General features: G+C 37.1%; 1 protein-coding gene across 1 annotated transcript in view; it reads left to right on the forward strand.

The window, feature by feature from the left end:
* Positions 1-21,443, forward strand: part of HYDIN (HYDIN axonemal central pair apparatus protein) — a 417,120-nt gene that overhangs the window by 190,763 nt on the left and 204,914 nt on the right. The window contains exons 16-18 of the mRNA XM_044659361.1: positions 3,401-3,639; positions 11,500-11,758; positions 14,458-14,601. Of these exons, the coding sequence (XP_044515296.1) occupies positions 3,401-3,639; positions 11,500-11,758; positions 14,458-14,601 (642 nt within the window). The remainder of the gene's footprint in view (positions 1-3,400; positions 3,640-11,499; positions 11,759-14,457; positions 14,602-21,443) is intronic.

Here is a 21,443-nt window from a genome sequence, read left to right on the forward strand (position 1 = left end):
AGGATAAAATGTAGGCTTCTACCAAGAATAACTTACCCAACAAAACTGAGTAGAATCATATGGTAGAAAAATGAATCTTTATTTAAATAGAAAACTTCCAAGTATTCCTGATAAAAAGTTCAGAATGAGAAGATCTAAAGTACAGACAATGAAGTCAAGAGAACTATTAAAAAGTAAACATGAATAAATAATCATAAGGAACTAAACTAGGTTATACTTGTAAGAGGGAAAAGGTTTTTTATTGGATATATTAATATTTAAAGGTGTGGTAACCAAGGAATTGAATAAATACCAATTCCTAAAATGATTTTAGTAATTTATTTACAAAATATAGGAGAGAGAGGAAGTAGGGAGATGAGAAGAGAGTAGAGTAAGAGATCAATCTTAACAAACTAGATTTGTATTCAATTCTGGGCTTTACTCCGGCAGGGCTCTAGAGGCCCAGCGGAGAGCCTAAAAGTCTATGAACAAGGAGTTTAGTCATAAGGGCTTCTCCCAATTAAGGGAGTCTCCATGAGGCTAAGGTAGTTAGCCTTCTTCACTCACCACATGTAGTTCTAAGGGAAAGATTTAAGAACAGTCTCGCCAAGGTTTCAGGGTCCCAGCCAAAGCACCTCCAGGTCCAAGTCATAAACAAGAAGAGCCCCTTCATATCCAAGATATGAACAAGAAGAAAAAGTTGAGCTTACTGAACTCTCTCTTAAAGGGGCTTCTTTTGCGTCACTTCCTGTGCCTTCCTCTTAGTTTACGTGTCCAATCTCAACAGATGCTTTTCTTAGGACTGCCTAGGAGGTAATCACTAAATTCTGATTCTTCACTCACTCTAGCACATGTGGGTCACAGACCTCCCAATCTGTGAGTTAAGTGGAGTTGTTTATACTTTTGATGATTAGATTTGAGAATGGGCAAGGTAGATTTAATCTTTATCACACACTCTAAAATGGGAATTTGATACATATCTTCTTTATATATATGTATGTGTATGTATTTTTATCTATAGGTACATTATATATATATATATAAATTATATATTTATATTTATAAATTTTATTTTCATGGAGTATAGTGACTGCTAATTTAGACTACATGCTACTACTTAAAAATGGTTTCATTTCATCTATTCAGAATAGCAACAGCTACCAGATTCCTGCCCAAGCTTTGGGGAAGGGCACCACACCTGTGGAAATTTGTTTTGCTAGAATATACCTTTTTGTATTGAGAGTTTTATTTTCCTTTCATTCTCAATTGAGACAGAATGGGATGGGAGGGAGAGTAGCTGGATTTATACTGATTTTTAAAAATTTTATTTAATTTTATTTCCAAAAAAGAATATAAATGATAAGATCAGCAATATGTCCCTTTAAGAAAAGCTGGTGGCATCTTAGCATGATGGTACATTCCTCATTATTGTTGGTGACATTTTCTTTGTTTAAGTTCTACTAAACATTTATTATAATGTTCTATTTATGTCAATGCTGATGGAATAAAGGATATGAATAAGCAAACATTCTCATCTAGAAAAACTAACAATTTAGCTGAATTTCAAAGGAAACCTTAGAGCTTTCAAAAATTGTGTTTTGCTGTTTTAAGGTAGTTTTCTAACTGTCTCTAGATATAAAAATTATTTTTCAGTCACACCTTTTCATTTTGCGCATGAGCAGACTCCATCTGCCTTCTCTAGCTTATTTTAAAGGTACAGCTAAAATCCTACCTTCTACATGACCCCCTGCATATCAGTGCCTTTCTTCTATTGACTATCTCTAATTTATGCTTTGTTTGTCTTGTTTATAAATAGTTATTTGTTTATTTCCTTCCCTAATGAGAGCAAAGACTGTTTTTGCCTTTCTTTGCATGCCCAGTCCTTAGCACAATGCCTGGTCTATAGTAAGTGCCTACTAAATGTTTGTTGGCTGACTGATTTCAGAGCTGGTATAATTCTTAATCATATTCTCCCCTAAATATTTTAAAAAGCTACCCACAGGCTAGAGACCTTCCTCTAAATTTTAACACTCCATAGATAATATTGCAGTACTTGACCTGTCCATATGCTATCTTTTTTTCTCTCTAAATGACTAATGCTCTTCCCTGTACAATCATTCATTCCCCAGATGATACCTCCTCTCCTACTTCTTGCGTACAGATCATCACTGATAATAGGCTCTTGCTTTTTTCTGTCTACATGTTTCTACATTTCCCCTTAGGCTACTTGTGGTTCTTAATATTAGTGTAAAAAAGGCTGAGGTTTTTTTTTGTGTGTGTCGGGAAGCAGCTTGGAAACACAGAAAGTACAGTGAAGTTGACCATCAAGCTCACTCTTTTCCTCATACTCAATTTGGATCCGTCTCCTTGTTCATCTGTGGTACCTACCTAACACAGATATCTAGATAGACTTATCCTAAGCAATGTTCATGCTTCATCCCCTTCCTTTTTGCTATGCAGATTATTAGGATAATCTCTTTTTAGTGACCATGAAGAAGTCCTGTAGGACTCTGGATCTTGATGCAATCAACATAATCATCAAAACAGAAACAAATAGAAGCCATTCATAGAGGACCTTCCATTTGGATTCTACCAAGACATGCTCCATGACAAAGGCAAATGTCTGTGTCGAGCTTACATGTCCTTGATTTGTTTCTAATTTAATATTGATAATTACTGAATAAAATCTCCATGGTTCTACTCTTTGAGACCATAAGCATAGGCATAGGTTGTATGACCATAGAATAAACACAAGTATCTTGTGGGAGACTTAGCACAGGAAACAAAATGGAGTCTTGGAAGATACATCATTTCATCGGTTATGTGCTATGATGATATAGTCTTCTGAATTCACATCCAGACTCAAATATTTACTAGTTGTGGGACCTTAGGCAAGAACTTAACCTGATTGCCTTAGTTTCCTCCTCTATAGAATGGGATAATAAAAACTCCTACCTCCCAGGATGGTTGTGAGGATCAAATGAGATATTTCTAGAGAATTTTGCAAAGCTTAAAGTACTATATAAATGCTAGCTAATCATTATTCCATGTAATGGCAACTTCTTTACATCATATGATTTCATTTATCATAAGAAAGTCAAGATTTATTTGGTTTGGTTCCTCTATAACTACTTATTGATTATTGGCTGAAGTTATTCCATTTAAAGCACCAGAATTCCAATTAATGTTTACCAAAGGTCTAAAAACTACAATTACCTCCTTCCACTAGCACTGCTAAGATTAAGGGCCATAATGGATTTTCATTTCCAAAGATCATCCTAATCATTTTTGTTCAAAAAAAAAAAAAGGTTTCCCTCAGTATTGAGCTTTACTCTTTTCTTTCTTTGATGTCTCTAGAGTTTCACATACACTGGAAGCGTCAGAATCCTTTGGCTGTGACCTTTTTGATCTTATATTGTAGGTTAACAAAAAGTCCCTGTGGAAGATTTTGCCAGAGGAAGGCATCGTTCCTCCAGAAACTGAAATTGTCCTGACGGTGACTGCGAATTTGGACGACATGCTGCTATTTAAAGATTTGATCATTTTGTCCATTCAGAATAGCAACAACTACCATATCCCTGTCCAAGCTATGGGGAAGGGCACCACAATTGTTTCTGATAAACCTTTTGCTCCAGAACTCAACTTAGGGGCTCATTTCAGGTAGGGAAACCTTAGGGTTCAATCCTTTTTTATTTATCATTTTTATTGATGCTTTTTTGTTTGAAAATTAATGAGATTTCCCCCTCTTCCTCTCCTTCTTCTATTTAGACATTTCTCATAACAAAGAATTATTTTAAAGAAAGAAAATAAGGAAAAAGATGGAGAATTCATTAAAACTGATCAACACATCCCCAAATCTAACATTATATGGAATTAGCTGAAAGGCACTTACTGAGATGGCATTGTAATAGTAATAGTGATAATTGCCCTTGCTCTCTTTCATCCACCCATATCTAATCTGTTTGCCAAGTCCTGTTGATTTTGCCTCCATAAACATCTCTTATATACCACCCCTGCTTCTCTCCTCTGACATGGCCACTCTCCCGGTGCAGGTCCTCATTACTTCATACTTGGACTATGACAATAGCCTTTTGGGTGATATCTCTGCCTCTAATCTCTTCCTAGTGCAGTCAGAGGTCATTTGACCATATTACTCCTTCTATTCGCTAAACTCCATAATGAAACAGAAAATTCTCTGTCTGATCTTCAAAGCTCTTCATAACCTGGAGCCCTCCTACTTTTCTTTTTCTTCCCATTTTTTTTCAATTACATGTAGAAACAAGTTTTTACAATTGTTTTTTGACATTTTAAAATTCCGATTTCCTCCCTTCCTTCTCCCCTCCCCCAGGCAGTGAATACAGATTATACCTGTACTTTCATGTAATGCATATTTCCATATTGCTGAACCCTCCTGCTTTCCCAATCATCTTACACCTTACTCCTACCCAACCTACCTCATGTACTCTTTGATTTGACAATACACTGGCTTTCTTGCTGACTCTCGTACAAGACATGGAAACCAGCATTTTCACTGCCTAAAAGTAATTTTACATTTCTGCATGGCTCTACACTGTGAAAATCATCTCCATCCAGATCCTTGGCTCCTGGAAAGCCTGGCTGAAGGTTGAGCTCCTATTCCTGTCAGTGCTATCCTTCTCTCCCAGCAGTCATTTCCATCAAAGAGACCCACGATCACCAGGCTTCTCAAACTAAAATGCCTGCCTCTAAGACCAGACACAATCATCTCAGAATGACATTCCAGTCAGGCACAAGATGTCCAAGGCAGACAGGGGACCCAAGGACCAAGTTGAACCTTTGTAGTCAAGTACCTGTTCAAGCAGCCATGTGGACTCAGGTACTATGTGGCCAGGATTAAACAGAGGAAAGTCACTTCCCCATTCTTTTTTTTTCCTTTAATATTTTATTTTTTAGAAACATTTCCAGGGTTACATGATTCTTGTTTTTACTTTACCCTTCACCCCACCTTTAACCCTCCCAAATCCACCTCAAATTTCCACTGGTTTTAACATGTGTGACCAATCAAGACTTATTTACATATTATTGACTGGAAAGACTTCACTTCCCCATTCTTGAATCATCCTGGAATGATGTCCAGCTGAAAAGAGAAGCCTAAGGATGGAGTCTTCCCTTTCAGTGATCAATTGAGTTCATGGCTCTTATTGCTCAGCCACCAATAAAGGGATTGTGTCAGATGGTATTTGTATATAGATCATCATGACTGATGCCAGCTTTCTAGCTACTATACCATACTACCTCTCAAACTTAAATATAAGTATATAAAACAGCATTAAGCCAACCACAGATTTAAATGATATATTCTCACTAATCCACAAAGAGTGTATCAATACAACCCAAGAGTGCATTTGAAATTTTGTTGATAGCTTAGAGTCTTTTATGTCCCAAGATTCCTGAGAGAAAGGCGTCAAATTTAATTGTCCATTGGCATCACCATTCATTCCATATTTGAGCCCCTTTCCTTAGTGACAAGAGGCTTGAAGACCTGGTGTGGAGTCCCAATTCCCACCCTAAATAACTATGCCACTGTGGTCAAGTCATTTAATATCTTTGTGTCTCTGTTTCCTCAACAGTAAAATGGGGTTAATAATACTTGTGCCATCTACTTCATAGGGATGTTAGGAGAGAAAAATACTTTGTAAACCTCCAAAGGCTATAGAAATGTAAGCTATGATGAGTTATGATGGTGTCACAAATTTCTCAGCAGAAATACCATTGATTCTGAAGTTGAATCAAGGTGAAATGTTGACCTGCTGAGGGAAGGAATTCCAATAATCAAATCCTGTTTGGATGTATTCATGTAAATATCAATATAATTGGTGACTGTTGTTACTCACATAAAAATTAATTTTCTTTCACTTACTTATTTGATGTAAGTTCTACTTACTTTTCATGGGTGACTCTGATCCTAGAATAATTCAGAAGAAATATTTTGAAAATTTTTTCTCTAAAAATTAGCATAATTGGAAGAAATACTGAAAGATCTATTTACTTTTCTTGCTAAAGCAACAACTTTAAAGGAGAATGAACCAGAAAAAAACCAATCAAACCAATGAATAAATATTTATTAACCACCTATTAGATAAAGGATTACATTCTAAAGTCTCTGGGATATATAAAGAAGTTCCCTGATATCAATAAACTTACAAATGGCATTATTTTACTGGTACATGAGTTGTGGAAATAGAACCAGTCCAAGTGATCTTCCTGCCCTTGACATATGAACTAGCTTGCCTGAAAGCTTAGCAGTCATACATTTTTCTCATGTAGGACCACATCTCAGTCATTGCTGTTCAAGATTTACTTTCGAGGCAGCTAGGTGGCTCAGTGGAAAGAGGGCAGGCCTGGAGATGAGAGGTCCTGGGTTCAGATGTGGGTGCAGACACTTTCCAGCTGTATGATCTTGGGCGAATCATTTAACTCCTATTGCCCAACTCTTTCCACTCTTCTGGCTTGGAACCAATACTTGTCATCATTTCTAAGACAGAAAACAAAGGGATTTTTTAAGATCTACTTGACTTTCCCAATAAATAATTACTTTTCTTCCCATCAGAAGCCATGCACATTTTGAAAACAGAATGTGGTTTTATCAGAAAGTTTTCTCTGTCGTCTGTTGAAAGAAGACAGAACTAAAACAAAAGGGACCCCTTCTGGTTATTTGCCCATTGAACTTATTCCTTTCATTTCTATCTCAAAGCCACAGAAGCTCTCATATGGAGATCTGTGTGGTCTCTGAATGTACCCAGCAAAACTTAGCTTTCACTTGTGAAAATATATGACCAGAACCACAACAAGTAAAAGGATGTTAGACTTGGAATCAGGGCAGACATATATTCATATCCTCTCTCTGATACATACTAGTGGTACACTGTTTACTCCTCTGGGAAATGGGAGTCATAATACCTCCTCTTGGTCAGGATCAAATCAGAGATTACATCTGAAACATTTTGCAAACTTTTGAGTTCTTTGTGTTAGTTACAATTACATTGCAGTAATCATGTATACTTTAATATCATGCTATCTTCATCAAAATAATGAATTTCATTAGATCCAAGAATGGCCCATAGTCTTTCTCCAGTAGTACCCAACAAACTTACTCATACCTGGTGTTTAATCAATATGAATAAATGAAGGAATGAATGAAAATCATCTCTTAAGTACACATTATTTACAAAGCATTGTGACAGGCATTGAGGATACAAATGTTAACCTAATTTTAACAATCATATAATTCCACTACTTTATACATACATACCTCAAATAAACCTTGTTCCTAACATAATGTTCTGCATACAGTAGACAGTTAATAAATAGTTGCTGAATGCAGAAGGGAGGGAATTTCATAACAGAAAGGAACAGATTTTATCATCCCTTGGATCCTTCCAAATGGAAACCCCCTAACATTTGTTGTTGCTATTGAGTCATTTCAGAATGTTCAACTCTTTATGACTCCATTTGAGGTTTTCTTGGCAGAGATGCTGGAGTGATTTGCCATTTCCTTTTCCAGTTAATTTTACAGATGAAGAAACTGAGGCAAACAGAGTTAAGTGGCTTGCTCAGGGTCACACAGCTAGTAGGGAATCTGAGTCCAGATTTGAACTTCTGTAAATGAGTCTTCCTGCCTCCAAGCCTGTCTCTCTATTCATTGTACCCACATAACATACATTTTGTGGGGGAACCTAAGTATTCAAATATATAGTCTCTTTCTTAGTGGTCAACATGGATTTGGCCAACAAACAGAACTCTCTTTCCAATCTGTGCAGCAAAATCTGCTTTCATTAATTTATAGCCAGGCTACTGAGAAGTTCCCTGTTTGGATTTGCTCCTTAGAATTGCAGATCCAGAGTGGCCATGGCATTGCTCTGGCAGGATAAACCATCATCTTAGAAAAAGCTACAAATACATGCCAAAAAGGAAGGAAGGACAAAAAATGAACCCTGAGAGCAGACCAGACCCAATTCTTGAATCAGTAGGCAGAAGTTTGAAAGAGACAGATAAAGGCTTCATGTAACAACAGAATAATACTCAGAACTCTTCATACATGAATGGTATTGCTTGGGAAGTCATGAGTCCCCCATCACTGGGCATGTTCTAGTGGAGCCTACATGACCATTCTTTCACAGTGATCACACAGGAGATTGGGATAAACTAAATGATCACTAGGATCCCTTTTGGCTGACTTTTTATAATTCTCTTGCTTCAAATTGCAAGGGACTTTGGACAATCTAATCCAGTTTCCTCATTTTAGAATGAAAAAAGTCACATTGAGAAAAGGTAAAAGGCTGGAGCACAATGTATTATGCAGAATTCTTGGGTTTAAGGAAAAGAAAGAAGGAAGGTCTCAGGGATCCTCCACCCACCTATTGTGCTGAGCCTCAGACAATCTGTAGGATCTCAGGCTGAGGGCTCCAACCAGTTCAGAGTGCCTTGCTACCACAATTATGTGAAGCTCAGGGCTCTGACCACAGCTGGCAAGGAGGCACCTAGAGGAGAAAAGCAGTGAAGAGGGCAGGCTGGTCAAAGCCTTCAGCCACCACACCTCCATGAGCCTGTGCCTCTGGAAATTTTGGCATCAGGGCACATTCAGCTCTGCAGCTCAGTTCAACTGGCTTAATTCAGTTATTGGGATCCCAGAGCGAAGGCTGTAATCATGCCAGAGTACCTTGGTTCCACCATGGGAAACTCAAGGGTCTAACAGCCTAGCTGGCAAAGAGGTGGCAGAAAAGAGTAGAGGGGAGTATCCGGGGTAACTACCTTCAGCCTCCACATCTTCACTTTCACCTTCAGCCTCTCAGCTCCATCAGCCTAATCCAGTTAGTTAATCAATGGAGCAGAGAGGAAGTGCCTTCAGGGCAGAAAAGCCCAAACTCACAGATCCAGCAAATAAACAGAGGAGCAAAAATACAGTCAATAAGGAGGGGGAAAGAAGGGGGAAATATGAGTAAACAACAGAAAAGGGGAAAAGAAATTAAAATCAACAGCTTCCTTTCAGGCAATGAACAAAAAACAAATGGAACAGAGGAGGACCAAGGAACACCAAACAAAAACTCAGAAACTCCTGAGACTTGGACTTAGGCTTTGGAAGAACTCAAAATATAGTTTAACAAAAAATAAGAGAGGTTGAAGAAAATTGGGGAAAGAATTTTAAAAGCAAAATAGGTCATCTGGAAACAGAGGCACATGAACTAAAACAAGAAAAGTAGTGTCTTAAAAGCCAGAATTGACCAGCTCTAAAATGAGGCAAAGAAAGTAAAAGATAAAAACAATGAACTACAAAGAAAAATAGATCAAAAGGAAAAGGAGGATCAAAAAGTTAGGGATGAAATTCAGTATTTAAAAATAGAATTGAACAATTAGAAGTGAATGACTTCACAAGGCAACAAGAATCTATAAAACAAAATCAAAAGAATGGAAAAATTGAGGAAAATATGAAACACCTCATTGATAAAACAACAGAACTGGAAAATAAATCCAGGAGAGACAATTTAAGAATTATTGGACTACCTGAAAATCATGACCAAAGAAAAATCCTGGACACTATTCTACAGGAAATTATCTAAGAAAACTGCCCTGCTATTCTTGAATAAAAGGGTAAAGTAGAGATTGAAAGAGGGTAAAATAGAGATCACATTTTGCATTTAATCCCCAATTGACAATGCCCAGGAATGTTATAGCCAAGTTCAGACAAAGCTTAAGTAGAAATAGATCTGATTAAAAGAGATAAGGAAGGAAATTAGAATGAAAAAATCACTCACACGGGTTTATGCAAGGTATAAATGACAGAGGCAGGATTTAAACCCAAATCTTCTGACTGCCATTGTGATGTTTGGCTATAATCATGCCAGAATGTGTAAATACTAGCTTATATTTTAAATATTATCTTTAGGTTTATGAAATACTTTCTCATAACAACTTTATGAAGTAGATAGTTCATTTACTAGAATAACTGGTTTACATATGAGAATACTGAGGCTCAGAGGAACTCACTGGTCATAGAACTAGTGAGTATCAGAACTAAGATTTGAACCCAGGACACTTCAAGTCCTAAATTCTTTTGATTACACTACTTTACTTTCCAGGGCCAAGTGATTTAGTGCATTATTCCTCAAATTTTTAAATGAAAACAAAATTTATTATACACTTTTTTAACAAACAAACAAAAATATCCTTGTCCACTATCCATATGGCTTTAACCATCTCATGGGCAGTAAAGTGTGCATCTTTATTTATACCCAAACATAGCTGTAGATATGAGGTATAGACCTGTAACCCTATACTCTCCACAACTCAGTTAATATGGTCACAGAAGGTTCAAAATGTAATAACCATATATTAATGAGATGATAAAGTAATGGTATAACGTTCCTATATCCTGATACCTTAATGAGACATGAAAAGCCCAGTGGCATATCTGTGGGGGCTTTGGGCAGCAAGATGGCAATGGTGTATCTCTGAGAGTACAAGACCTAGAGTCAGGAAGACTCATCTTCATGAGTTCAAATCTTTCCCTACACACTTACTAGCTGTGACCCTGGGAAAGTCATTTCACCCTGTCTGCCTTAGTTTCCTCATCTGAAAAATGGACTGGGGGAGGAAATGGCAAACCATCCTAGTATCTTTCCCAAGAAAACCCAAACTGAGGTCCCAAAGAGTCAGGCATGAATGAAAACAACTGGAACAGATGGAGACTTTGAACATCTGCACCCTGGATAAAAAAATAACTTAGAGAACTGAAGAAGTTAGAGAATTTCAAAATAAGAGATACCTAGAAAGGGAGAAGGACAGAATTTGACTCTCCTGCCCTATCCCACAACATCTGAGTGAGCTGATTGTTTTAAAAGGGAAACACCAAATCAACCAAAGATATTTCATCCAGCAGAGAGAAATGACATACACTTCAGACAGACCTTCATTCAGACAGAGACCCTCATTCAAGTGAGGGAGCATCTTTATGACTCATATCCCCTAGCTTCCAAGGAGATGGTCACACTATGCAAAGGAACAGTCCCTGGCAAGCCACCAGAGATGCTGCACCCAAGGGAAATCTGTATCTGGTCTCTGCAGAAAGTCATAGGACTTTCAGAACTTGTAGTAGCTGGAGTGATGTTTGCTTTGCCCAATTTGTATGCACCATGTGCCTTACACTTTCTTTTAGTTTAGACCTAGTCTTTCCATGAGTACTGTGTATATTTGTGGGTTAGTTTGTTGGGGAATATTGTTATAATTGCTATTTTTATTATGCCATCTTACTAAATGCCTTTGCTAAAAGTTAATTGGGTCTGCCGGTATGACCCAATGGTAAGCACACTGGTAAGATGTATTTCTAAGAAATAGTATGAGGAGTTCAGACCCGCAGAAGTATCCCTAGAACCCCCAATCTACGGCTATTTAAATTGGGGAAGTGAGCCCAGATAGGGCACTTACAGAAGGATACAGAATACTATACAATTCATAATTCTCTCTATGTTTCTGAAATCTTCACAGTGTGGACCCCTTTTTCTATAGTCTAAAATTGACGAACAAGGGACGCCGATACCACCAGCTATACTGGATGAATGAAGGCTTCCGTCACTGCCAGAAACAAACCAGGACAAGCATTTTCAATGAAGCTCCCATGCACCAGAGCACTTCACAGATCATTGAATCAGCTGGACCCGTATTTCAGATTCACCCTGTCAGAATGGAGCTAGGCCCAGGCCAATCGGCTGAATTGGTGTTGGAAGGATTTTCTGATGCTCCGAAGGTAAAAACAAAAGATAAACAATGAAAGCCTTTGATTTTCTTTCCCAATGAATCTGCTGTTAACTGGCACTTCTTAAGGAGAATTCCTTGATATTTAGATTAGAAAATTAATTTCTAATTAATTAATTCAATTAATAATAAAGAAAATAAGTTCTTTTAAGGATTGGGTCAGAACTATGACTAACTATGGCAGTGCTGATGTCCTTCATTGCTTGGGTACTGCCATGGTGCCCTTTGTTTCCATCACTACCATCAACCTTTCTGTAAAATGTCAATTAAGGAAGTATCTGAAACCTAGAGGAAGCAATCAATTACTGAATCATGTGAATTGTTTAGAAGGACTCTAGTTGGGAGGACATCCAGCTTTTAGCCAAAACTATCAATCCATCTATTTCTCCTATTATCCTTTACTACATAAGATAAAAAGGAACCAAAAAGAAAACAAATTCATTGTTACCCACTCAAGATAAAAAGGCTCACAGCTAATAGTGCTTCACATGTCAGTAGCATTTTAGAATACATTAAGCCCTTTTACTCACAACAGTTCTGTCAAATAGGCAGTAGAATTTTTTATCCCCATTTTACAGATTAAGAAGATAAGGCTTAAAAAGGAGGTCAAAGACTGAATAAATGACATTATCTAGTAAGTGGCAGAATAAGAATTAACAATTAGCTGGGGCAGCATTCATCATTTGAATTTCCCCTCCCATGAGCCAAAAAAACAAACAAACCCATATTAGAGTCTACTTTCACTTATTAACAAATTATCCCATTGTGGTTTATCTTCATCAAATATTTTTTCATATTCTTATAGTCACGCAGATAGCTATTTGCCTAATTTATTAATTGGGTCAACATTTACTGAGCCCAGGCTAGGAGCACTGTGCTGGACAGCGACTAAGGTTGAAGATACCAACTGCAATAAGACATCATGACTGCCCTAGTGGGGCATGGAACATACCTATATTTTAGGAAGAAACGAAGACACCAGCATAAATAACTATAATGTGAAACTTCACAAATTAAGTGCATTTTTAAGCTATGAAACAAAGTTTTACCTGAGAGCAATGGTCTTTTCTGACTTGGGAGGTCAGAGGAGACTTTGAGAAGGAGGTAATATTTGAAGTGGGCTTTAAGGATAGGTAGAAAGGAGAACTAGATGGGTCAGTGGATTGAGGCCCAGACTTGGAGACAGGCAGTCCTGGCTTCAAATCTGGATTTAGATACTTCCTAGCCACGTGACCCTGGACAAGTCACTTAACTCCAGTTGTCTAGCCATTGCCACTATTCTGCCTTAGAACCAATACATGGTATTGATTCGAAGACAGAAAAGAAAGTAAGGGTTTAATTTTTGAAAAATATAAGTAGAAACCCAGCAGGAGAAGGAGAAACGGGGGGGGGGGGGAGGTTCTAAGCATAGGATATAGTAAACAAACAAACCCACATTGAAACTGTTTGATTTCTTTGTGGATTTTCATACCACCTCAGTTTACCATATTTGCTTTGTCTCTTCACCTCTGTCACCTTGGAAAATCACTTTGCCTGTCTGGACCTTAGTTTCCTCATCTGTAAAATGGGGATAATAATGCTTGCACTACCTGCCACAGGGTTAATGTAAGAAAACATTTAGTAAAAACACATAATAAATATGATCTTATTATTGTTCTCTATATAATCTGCAGCCCACTAGAAACAGTGAAGGAAGTCCTCTTAAGCTCAAATACTTAATAATGTGCCCTTTCCTAGAGAAGGCTGTACCCCAAAAGAGGAAGCTTAGCTTGGGTTGATTCTTTGAATCCTCAGTCCCAGAAGGTAATCCTCATTCTGGAGTAGAAGACAAAAAAAGGAATGCAAAGGAGATTCAAATGGAAAAGTTGGTTCATCTTCTAATTTCTCCTAAGTTATATTTTCTGTTTGACTCCCCTCATTCTTTTTGAAGTACAGTAAATTACCTAATGTCCAAGTATATTCATTATCGGATGTAAGAGCAAACATAGTCCATAGGCAATAAATTGTTTGAAAAGAGCATCTACTTTGGATTACCCAAACTACAATATCTCTCCACTAGCAGTGATTAATAAATGTAAATTATTTTTTAAATGGATATCAGATCCATTCTCCTAGGCTCACAGTATGCAATTTAAGTTTATTCTAAGCCTTCTTTCTGTCTTAACTTCTCTCATAAGTGAAAATATTTTGATTTCATTAAACATGGTGGATTCTCTTGTCTCAATAACAAGCTTTTTGTGAAATAAATTCCCTTATAGATTAAAAAATCCAACCCTTAAACTCTGAAGAAAGATTAATATATACATTGCAGTGTTCGAGTACAACTGTGGTAAAGGCAGGAAATTTCTAGGAACATGTGCTCAGTCATTATTTTTTTCAGCCAGTCAAGCACAAATTGTATAATTTAGCTTATCTTCAGGCTTAAATAACAATATACACAGAAACTCATAAGGATTGTCATAACTGCTCAGGCTATATTATAAAGATGAATGCTAACAAAGAAGAAATACTTGAGTGCAACCTTTAGAAAATCATTTTGATTAGAGTTCTCATTCTAGTCAAATAGTATTTGATTAGAGTTCTCCTTCTAGTCAATGCCCATCATTAGTTTGGTTTAGGGATCAAGAGACAGAAAAATGGAAGGTTTGCCCATTTCTGGCTGTTTCCATCATGCATCAATCTTGTATGCAGGTAGTCAAGGAACGACTGGTGTGTTATGCCATCATTGGCGGAAACGTAAGGAAGACACAGATCATGACAGTCAATGTTAATTGTGAGTTCATCGCACCCATTATACAACTCTCAACCAAGCAGATTCTATACCACCTGGAAAAGGTCAGTACCCGAGTTAATATATGTGTACCAATTCACATCTGGCATGTTCACAGATAGATTTTTGTTTTGGAAAAAAATTAATAATGGTTTAACATGAAATCTATATCTTGCAATTACTTGGAAGCCTCAATTTTGATAAAAATCAAAATCTTATACCAGAACATACAAACCCTCTGGTTTGTAAATTCCTATGAAAATTATATTTAGAAATTTGTTATTAAAATTAATTTTTTTGTTTTTTGTTTGTTTGTTTGTTTTAAACCCTTGTACTTTGCTGTATTATCTCATAGGTGGAAGATTGGTAAGGGTGGGCAATGGCCAGGTCAAGTGACTTGCCCAGGGTCACACAGCTGGGAAGTGGCTGAGGCCGGGTTTGAACCTAGGACCTCCTGTCTCTAGGCCTGACTCTCACTCCACTGAGCTACCCAGCTGCCCCCTAAAATTAATTTTTTAAAAATTATATTTAGAACATTGTTGGTGAAAATGGCAAAATTAAAAGATCCCTCATTTACTAGTAATGTCTTTTTCAATCAGTTTATCTTTATTAGACTGAAAAATGAACACAATATGGGTTATTGTCTGGAATTGTTGGTATTTTTGAGAATTATTCACTCGTACTTTCTGGACCAGTATTGTAGGCTAAGTCTTCCCATCTTTCTTTGTTTATCGATTGTTTTCACTGTTTGACTCTTTGTGACCCTTTTGGGGGTTTTCTTTGGCAAGGATACTAGAGTAGTTTGTCAATTCCTCCTTCAGTTCATTTTACAGATGAGGAAACTGAGGCCAGCAGGGCTAAGTGACTTGCCCAGTATTACACAGTTAGTAAGTATCTGAGGTCAGACTTGAACCTAGGGAGATGAGTCTTCATGACTTCAAGCCTGACACTATTCACTGCACCACCTAGCTGCTTTTCTCTTCTTTTACAGGAAGCCTTTTCCAACCCCATTTAATGCCAGTACCTTCTTTTTGTTAGTTATTTCCTATTTATTCTGTATATAGCTTGCTTTTTGTGTGTATATGTATTTGTTTGTGTGTGTTCGCTTGTTGTCTCTCCCATTAGATCACAACTTTTGGGAGGAAAAAGGGATCTTTTGCCTTTTGAGGTAGTCTTCACTTGGCTTTTTACACATATGTAGTTGGACCAAATGCACTTATATAAGAGTTTCTGCCAATGTGCTAGAGTGATAATGTGTTCAGTGTCATCTACAAATGAGGCATCTGGGGGACCTCACTATCTACATATCTTTGGCGGTCTTAGGAATCTGTTTTGTCTTTTGCCTGATAGTAATGATCAGATGGTCATTGAGCAAGATCATCTCTCTTGTTGAATATTTTAAGAAATCTTGCACAATTTTACATATATATGTGTGTGTGTGTGTGTGTACACACACACATATCATGGGAGACTCTTATTTGCAGAAGATCCTGTAACACAGAATATTCCTTTACCAAATCAAATGCTTTGTAATAAAAATAGTAAAATAAAAACCCCAGAAGGATATTATATTCCCTACATCTTTCCATTGATTGTTTGGGGAAAATATGTATTCTGTTCTGGAATAGTACTTATGAAAGCTTGCCTGTTCTTTTTTAATGACCATATCAAGGATTCCTTCTATTTGAATTTAAATTATTTTAATAATTATATCACTGAAGAAGTAAACCTATGAGATGATAGTTCCTATTTTTCCCTTTGTCACTTTGGAGAGCATTAATAAGGTTTGAGATGTTTTCCCTGTGCTGTTCGCCTCTCCTCCTACTTCAGATAACTTTGATGGCCATCCCTCAGTGCCTTCAGAATTATATCACTTCCAGAATGACTGTCCTCTGTGTACACTTGGTATATAGTCCAGCTGCTTTCTCCATCTTTGTTTTTTTCATTACTGTTTTCCATGGTCATCTAAGAGGACTTGGGATTTGAACCCATGTTTTCTGACTCCAAATCCAGGACTCATTCTGCACTACTTCTGCTTTCCTTGAGCAGAATCTTCCAAGTCTCTTTGTGGTTCAGAAAATCAAGCAATAACCAATAAGCACTTGTTGAAAATTTACTCTGTCAAATACTGTGGTCTAGGGACTGGGGATATACCTCCACACAGGAAGAAGGACATGGAGACCAGAAAGCTTCACTTCAATGGTTAGGAAGGAAACTACAACAGAAAAGCACCACAAAAAGCCCAGAGTGTAGACACTATTCAGAGAAAGTGAGTGGCCAAATGTGCAGATAGTTCAAGAAGAATAAAGAATAGAAGAATTAAGAGATCATTAGTGACCTTGAAGAAGGTAGAGACAAAAGCTAGACAGAAAGAGGTAGAGATCTGAGGGGGAGGTGAGGGAATGGAGGTAAGTAACTTCCTTGGAGTTCTTCAAATAGAGGCTGGGATTGCCTCTAGTCAGGGACTTTATGGTGAGAATTCCCTCTAATTTTAAAGGTGAAAGAACTAGCCTTCTGCTAATATCATCACAAGGTCTCATGAAAGAATTTTGCCCTGGTGTGGTACCAGACAAAGTGATAGGGCACAAAGGGGTGTGTGTGTGTGTGTGTGTGTGTGTGTGTGTGTCTGTGTTGGGCAGGAGGAGTGGAGGTGGTACTAAAGGAAAAGGGAAGCCCCCAGATTCTTGGGTGTCACTGTGACTCTTACACTAGACAAAGTTGATGGAGCTAGAGCTGGAGCCGAGAGGTAAAAATTCTGCTTGAGACGAAGGACAGCTGCTGCCATCCAGTAGTCTGGAGAAGGTAGCTGTCCCTGTTATGGCAAACTTAAGTAACATGTCAGCACTTCAAGGATCTATGACTCATCCCAACATAGATCACACCCCTTCCGTGACTTAGAAGATAGTCGATGAGCAATGTTGTGGCCCAAGTGGTCATCACCTTGCAGTCAACCTAGGGCTGAGCCTCTCCAAATTCCTGGAAGTTGGTCCTAATATATGAGCAATATAAAGCCCCCTTCTAGACATGGATTGGTAGCAACTGCCAGAGTTGGCATTCCAATGGCATAACCTTGAGAATCCACCATTACCTCCCTGGCATCAGTTGGGCTTTTGTGGAGGTACTTAAGGAAAATAGAGTAATCCTTTAGCATCCTTAAAAATACTAAATAGAAATTCCTTTGGAATCCAGAAGCAACCTTTCAAATCCACTGCAATTCAACTCTACTCTTTCTATCATCTGTAAAAAAGGAATGAAGGGAGGAGAAAGGGGAGGGGAAATAGGTCTTAGCCTTGGGATAGTGATCTAAACATTCTTAAGAGACTACAAAGACACCACTGACAAAAACCCTCTGACAAATTCTGAATTATTCTACATTGCAAAATAAATAAATAAATAAAAGTCATAAAGAGAATTCTGTTGTCTTGTTATTGCTTCCATATGATTTGGGCCACGAAAGTGACCAGTAAAAGGTACTTAATCAGTTTGAGTCATTGTTTTCATCTCTTGATTCCTTCATGGAATTCTTTTTTTATTATACATTTTATATTTTTAAAATCTGCATTTAATATATATTTTCTTGCTTAGATATGTATGACAATTTTTATTACTAGATAAGAAATTGATTGAACAAATTGTGGATTGTGGTAAACACTGGAATTGACCTTTGCTTTCTTATTGAGAGTATGATTTAGGCATTACTCTCCATCCCCTATTTCATACCTCATTTTTAAATTTCCCTTGGCTTGGAGTGCCCAATTTTATGAAATATTATTTTACTTCTTCCTGTCTCTTTCCATTAGTCCTCCAGATACAGACCAGTTGTTTTCCTTTCAAGGGATTTCCCCCTCAAATTCTTTGCTTTTGCTTTTTTTAAGGACCCTTATACTAAATGCTATTTTAGATTTATCCCCTTTCTGTGAGCATGTTAACATTGACTTACCCTTGACTTCATTGCATTCAGTTCTATAATGCCTTATACAAGTTTCATCTGCTTAGGCAATTTTCACATCAGTCTCTGTCTAATTCTGTATTTCTCCTTAAGAAAACATTTCCAGACCTCATTGAAAACTATCTTTTCTCATACTGGAGTATACTCAGTTTTGCAGCATAGGTGATCTTCGGGGCACAGGCCAATTTCATTAATTTTTCAATATATTGCATTCTGCACTCTTTCGGTGAGTAATCATGAGCAATACAAATTAGTGTTTGTTGATAATTTTAATTTGCTTCCTCCTGGCTGTTTACAAGACTCTACTTGACTCTGAAGATCTAAAACTTGGTGATTACATTTCTGAGAGAATTAAACAGAATTCTTCTCTTTTGACCTCCTCTGAATTCTATTGATTTGAGTTCTGCCCACGCCCCAATTTTCTTATTTCTTGTAATGTGATATTTAGACTTTATTTCTTTGTATTTCTGAGACCTGTATTTTCCAGATTCCTCCACTAAGCTCCATCTTTTAGTGCTCTAGCTGTTTCAATTTGTAGTGGTTGGAGATCTTCCTCCAATATTAACATTTTTTTAAAATTGCTCCATTTTTTCTTTGATCTCTGGTTTGTTTTCCTATTAGACTCACAGTCAGTCCTCAGAAAGTTCCCTATTTCATTGAGATTTTTCACCATCTTCTATTTTATTAATTTTTATGTTTGTCTTCTTGAATTTACCTTTCAGATTTTTATTTCCAGTCTTAAATGTGCCAAGTATTCTTATATGTCTTTTACTATAATTCAAATCCAATTTGAAGGTTCTTTTGCTATATCCACTCTCTCTTTTGGACTTTTGGTTGCTTTTATAATTTTATTTTTTCCTTGCTTTGTTTTCTATAGTAGCATTTATTTATTCTATTAGGGCCCTGCTATTGCTTATTATCGTTTTTCATTTTTTCTTTTGCCCTTTCCTCTTTTGCAACTGTTTCACATCCTTTATTTGATCTCTGCATTTTGTTAGCATTAAGGATGTTGAATGGTGATGATTTTATTACCCAGCATCTCGTATATTTTGATACTAAGATCTCATTGTGTGCCATTAAGTTATATATTCTGCCTTCAGATTTTCTGTTTAAAGTGATATGCTCCAACTTAAAGAGGATGATGACATCAGCAGCCCTGATAAAGAATATTCTCCTGTTTTCCCAAATACCGACTTTTTTTAATAACCATCATTCATAGGCCATAGAGACACAACCACATCTATATAGTACTGAAAAGGTCAGCTCAGAAGCCAGCAGACATTTTATATCATGATGTCCCAGTATTAAAGGTAGAAAATGTTCCCTGCTGAAAGTTGTAAGAAAAACAGCCTAGGTAGAAGAGGTCAGTTGAGAATAGGATGGCTTGTTTGTCTATCGACCCCTCCTCAGCACTGTTCTCCGTGTAGCTCCAGGTCAAAACCAACTGAATGTGACTTTTTGTATCTGGAATATGCCAGATCATCCTCCTGGGAAGGTCACTGGGTGGACATTTCTCTAGGCCATAGTGGGTCTGCTCATTTAAAAGCCAGATGGTGCTACTACTTATTCCCAAACCATTGAACTGAGAATTGCAAGTTCAAAGCAAGAATTTGTATCCCTGTGGTAGGGGTGGATAAACTCAGCCCCGGCATAACAAGAACTAATGAAAATGATCATGATATCAGCAGACGAAGAAAGTGGAAAGGTTCCCGTTATCTGTCCTTTTCCCAATTTGGTATGTGACTCTAATCAAAGTCATCATATCTGCATAATAGGAAGAAAAATGTATTATACTAACCTGGAAATAGTCACAGCCTAGTTATAAGGAAAACTTTCAAAATTCATATTTTAGTTGTTTTTCAAACAAAACACACGGGCATTTTGCATGTTTTAGTGTGGAAACCCAAGACTGTAAATAGAGGCCAGTTACTGTATGTTTTGCCTCTTTTATTGATACTTGGATCACTTCCCAAAAAGACCATAAGGGGAGAAAAGAATTCCACCAACGCCATCTAATTTACCAGTTTTCCTTATGACGCTGTCATTATTACTCTCACCACCACTGCCCCTACCGTCAAAGTCATTCATCAGGCACTTTCATTGCCCATAAATTCTATCTATAATTTTAAGATTGACACAAATCTGCTCTGATTTTCTTAAGGAAAACAAAATTTATTTTTTTAAAATAAAATTTAAAATTACTTTATTTGAGGACTTATTCTCACTCTCTGTCAATAATATAAAGTGCCATTTTTTTTAAAAACTATCGTCCACAAGGGAACATAACCAATTCAGCTACTCAATTGTTGAGGCCAAGAATTTGATGTAGATTTTCTGATTCAAATGGGTCTATATCCCACTTGCCGACTCTGATTTCAAAATGCTTCTTTTTACTACCAAAGCTCCATTTCTCAGGTCTGTTGTTGGTTATTAAAAAAAAAAAAAAACAATGACTTTGTTAAACAAAGCTAACATTATGTATACTTTTCACTTATGTATGTAATATATCTCTATCTGTCTATCTGTCTGTCTGCTGTCTGTCTGTCTATCCATCTATCTATCTCTCTATCTGTCCATCTCTCTCTCTCTTTCTCTCTCTCTCTCTCTCTCTCTATATATATATATATATGTACATATATATATATATATATTCTCTTACCTCCTATCTTAGAACCAATACTAAATATTGATTCCAAGGCAAAAAAAAGAGGTAAGGATAGGCAATTGAAGTTAAGTGACTTGCCCAGGTCACACAGCTAGGAAGTATCTGAGTCCAAATTTGAACCCAGGATCTCCTATCTCCAGACCTTGCTCTCTATACACTGAACCATCTAGCTGCCCCAATTTTCATATACTCAAAATGAATCTGGGATTACACCAATGTGGATATTCTCTCCAATCAATGTCTGCCCATTCTACATGACTCTTGCCCATGCCCACTCCTAAACTCATCACAAG

This window comes from Gracilinanus agilis, chromosome 2 (assembly GCF_016433145.1).
Source record: "Gracilinanus agilis isolate LMUSP501 chromosome 2, AgileGrace, whole genome shotgun sequence".
NCBI classification, from domain to species: domain Eukaryota; kingdom Metazoa; phylum Chordata; class Mammalia; order Didelphimorphia; family Didelphidae; genus Gracilinanus; species Gracilinanus agilis.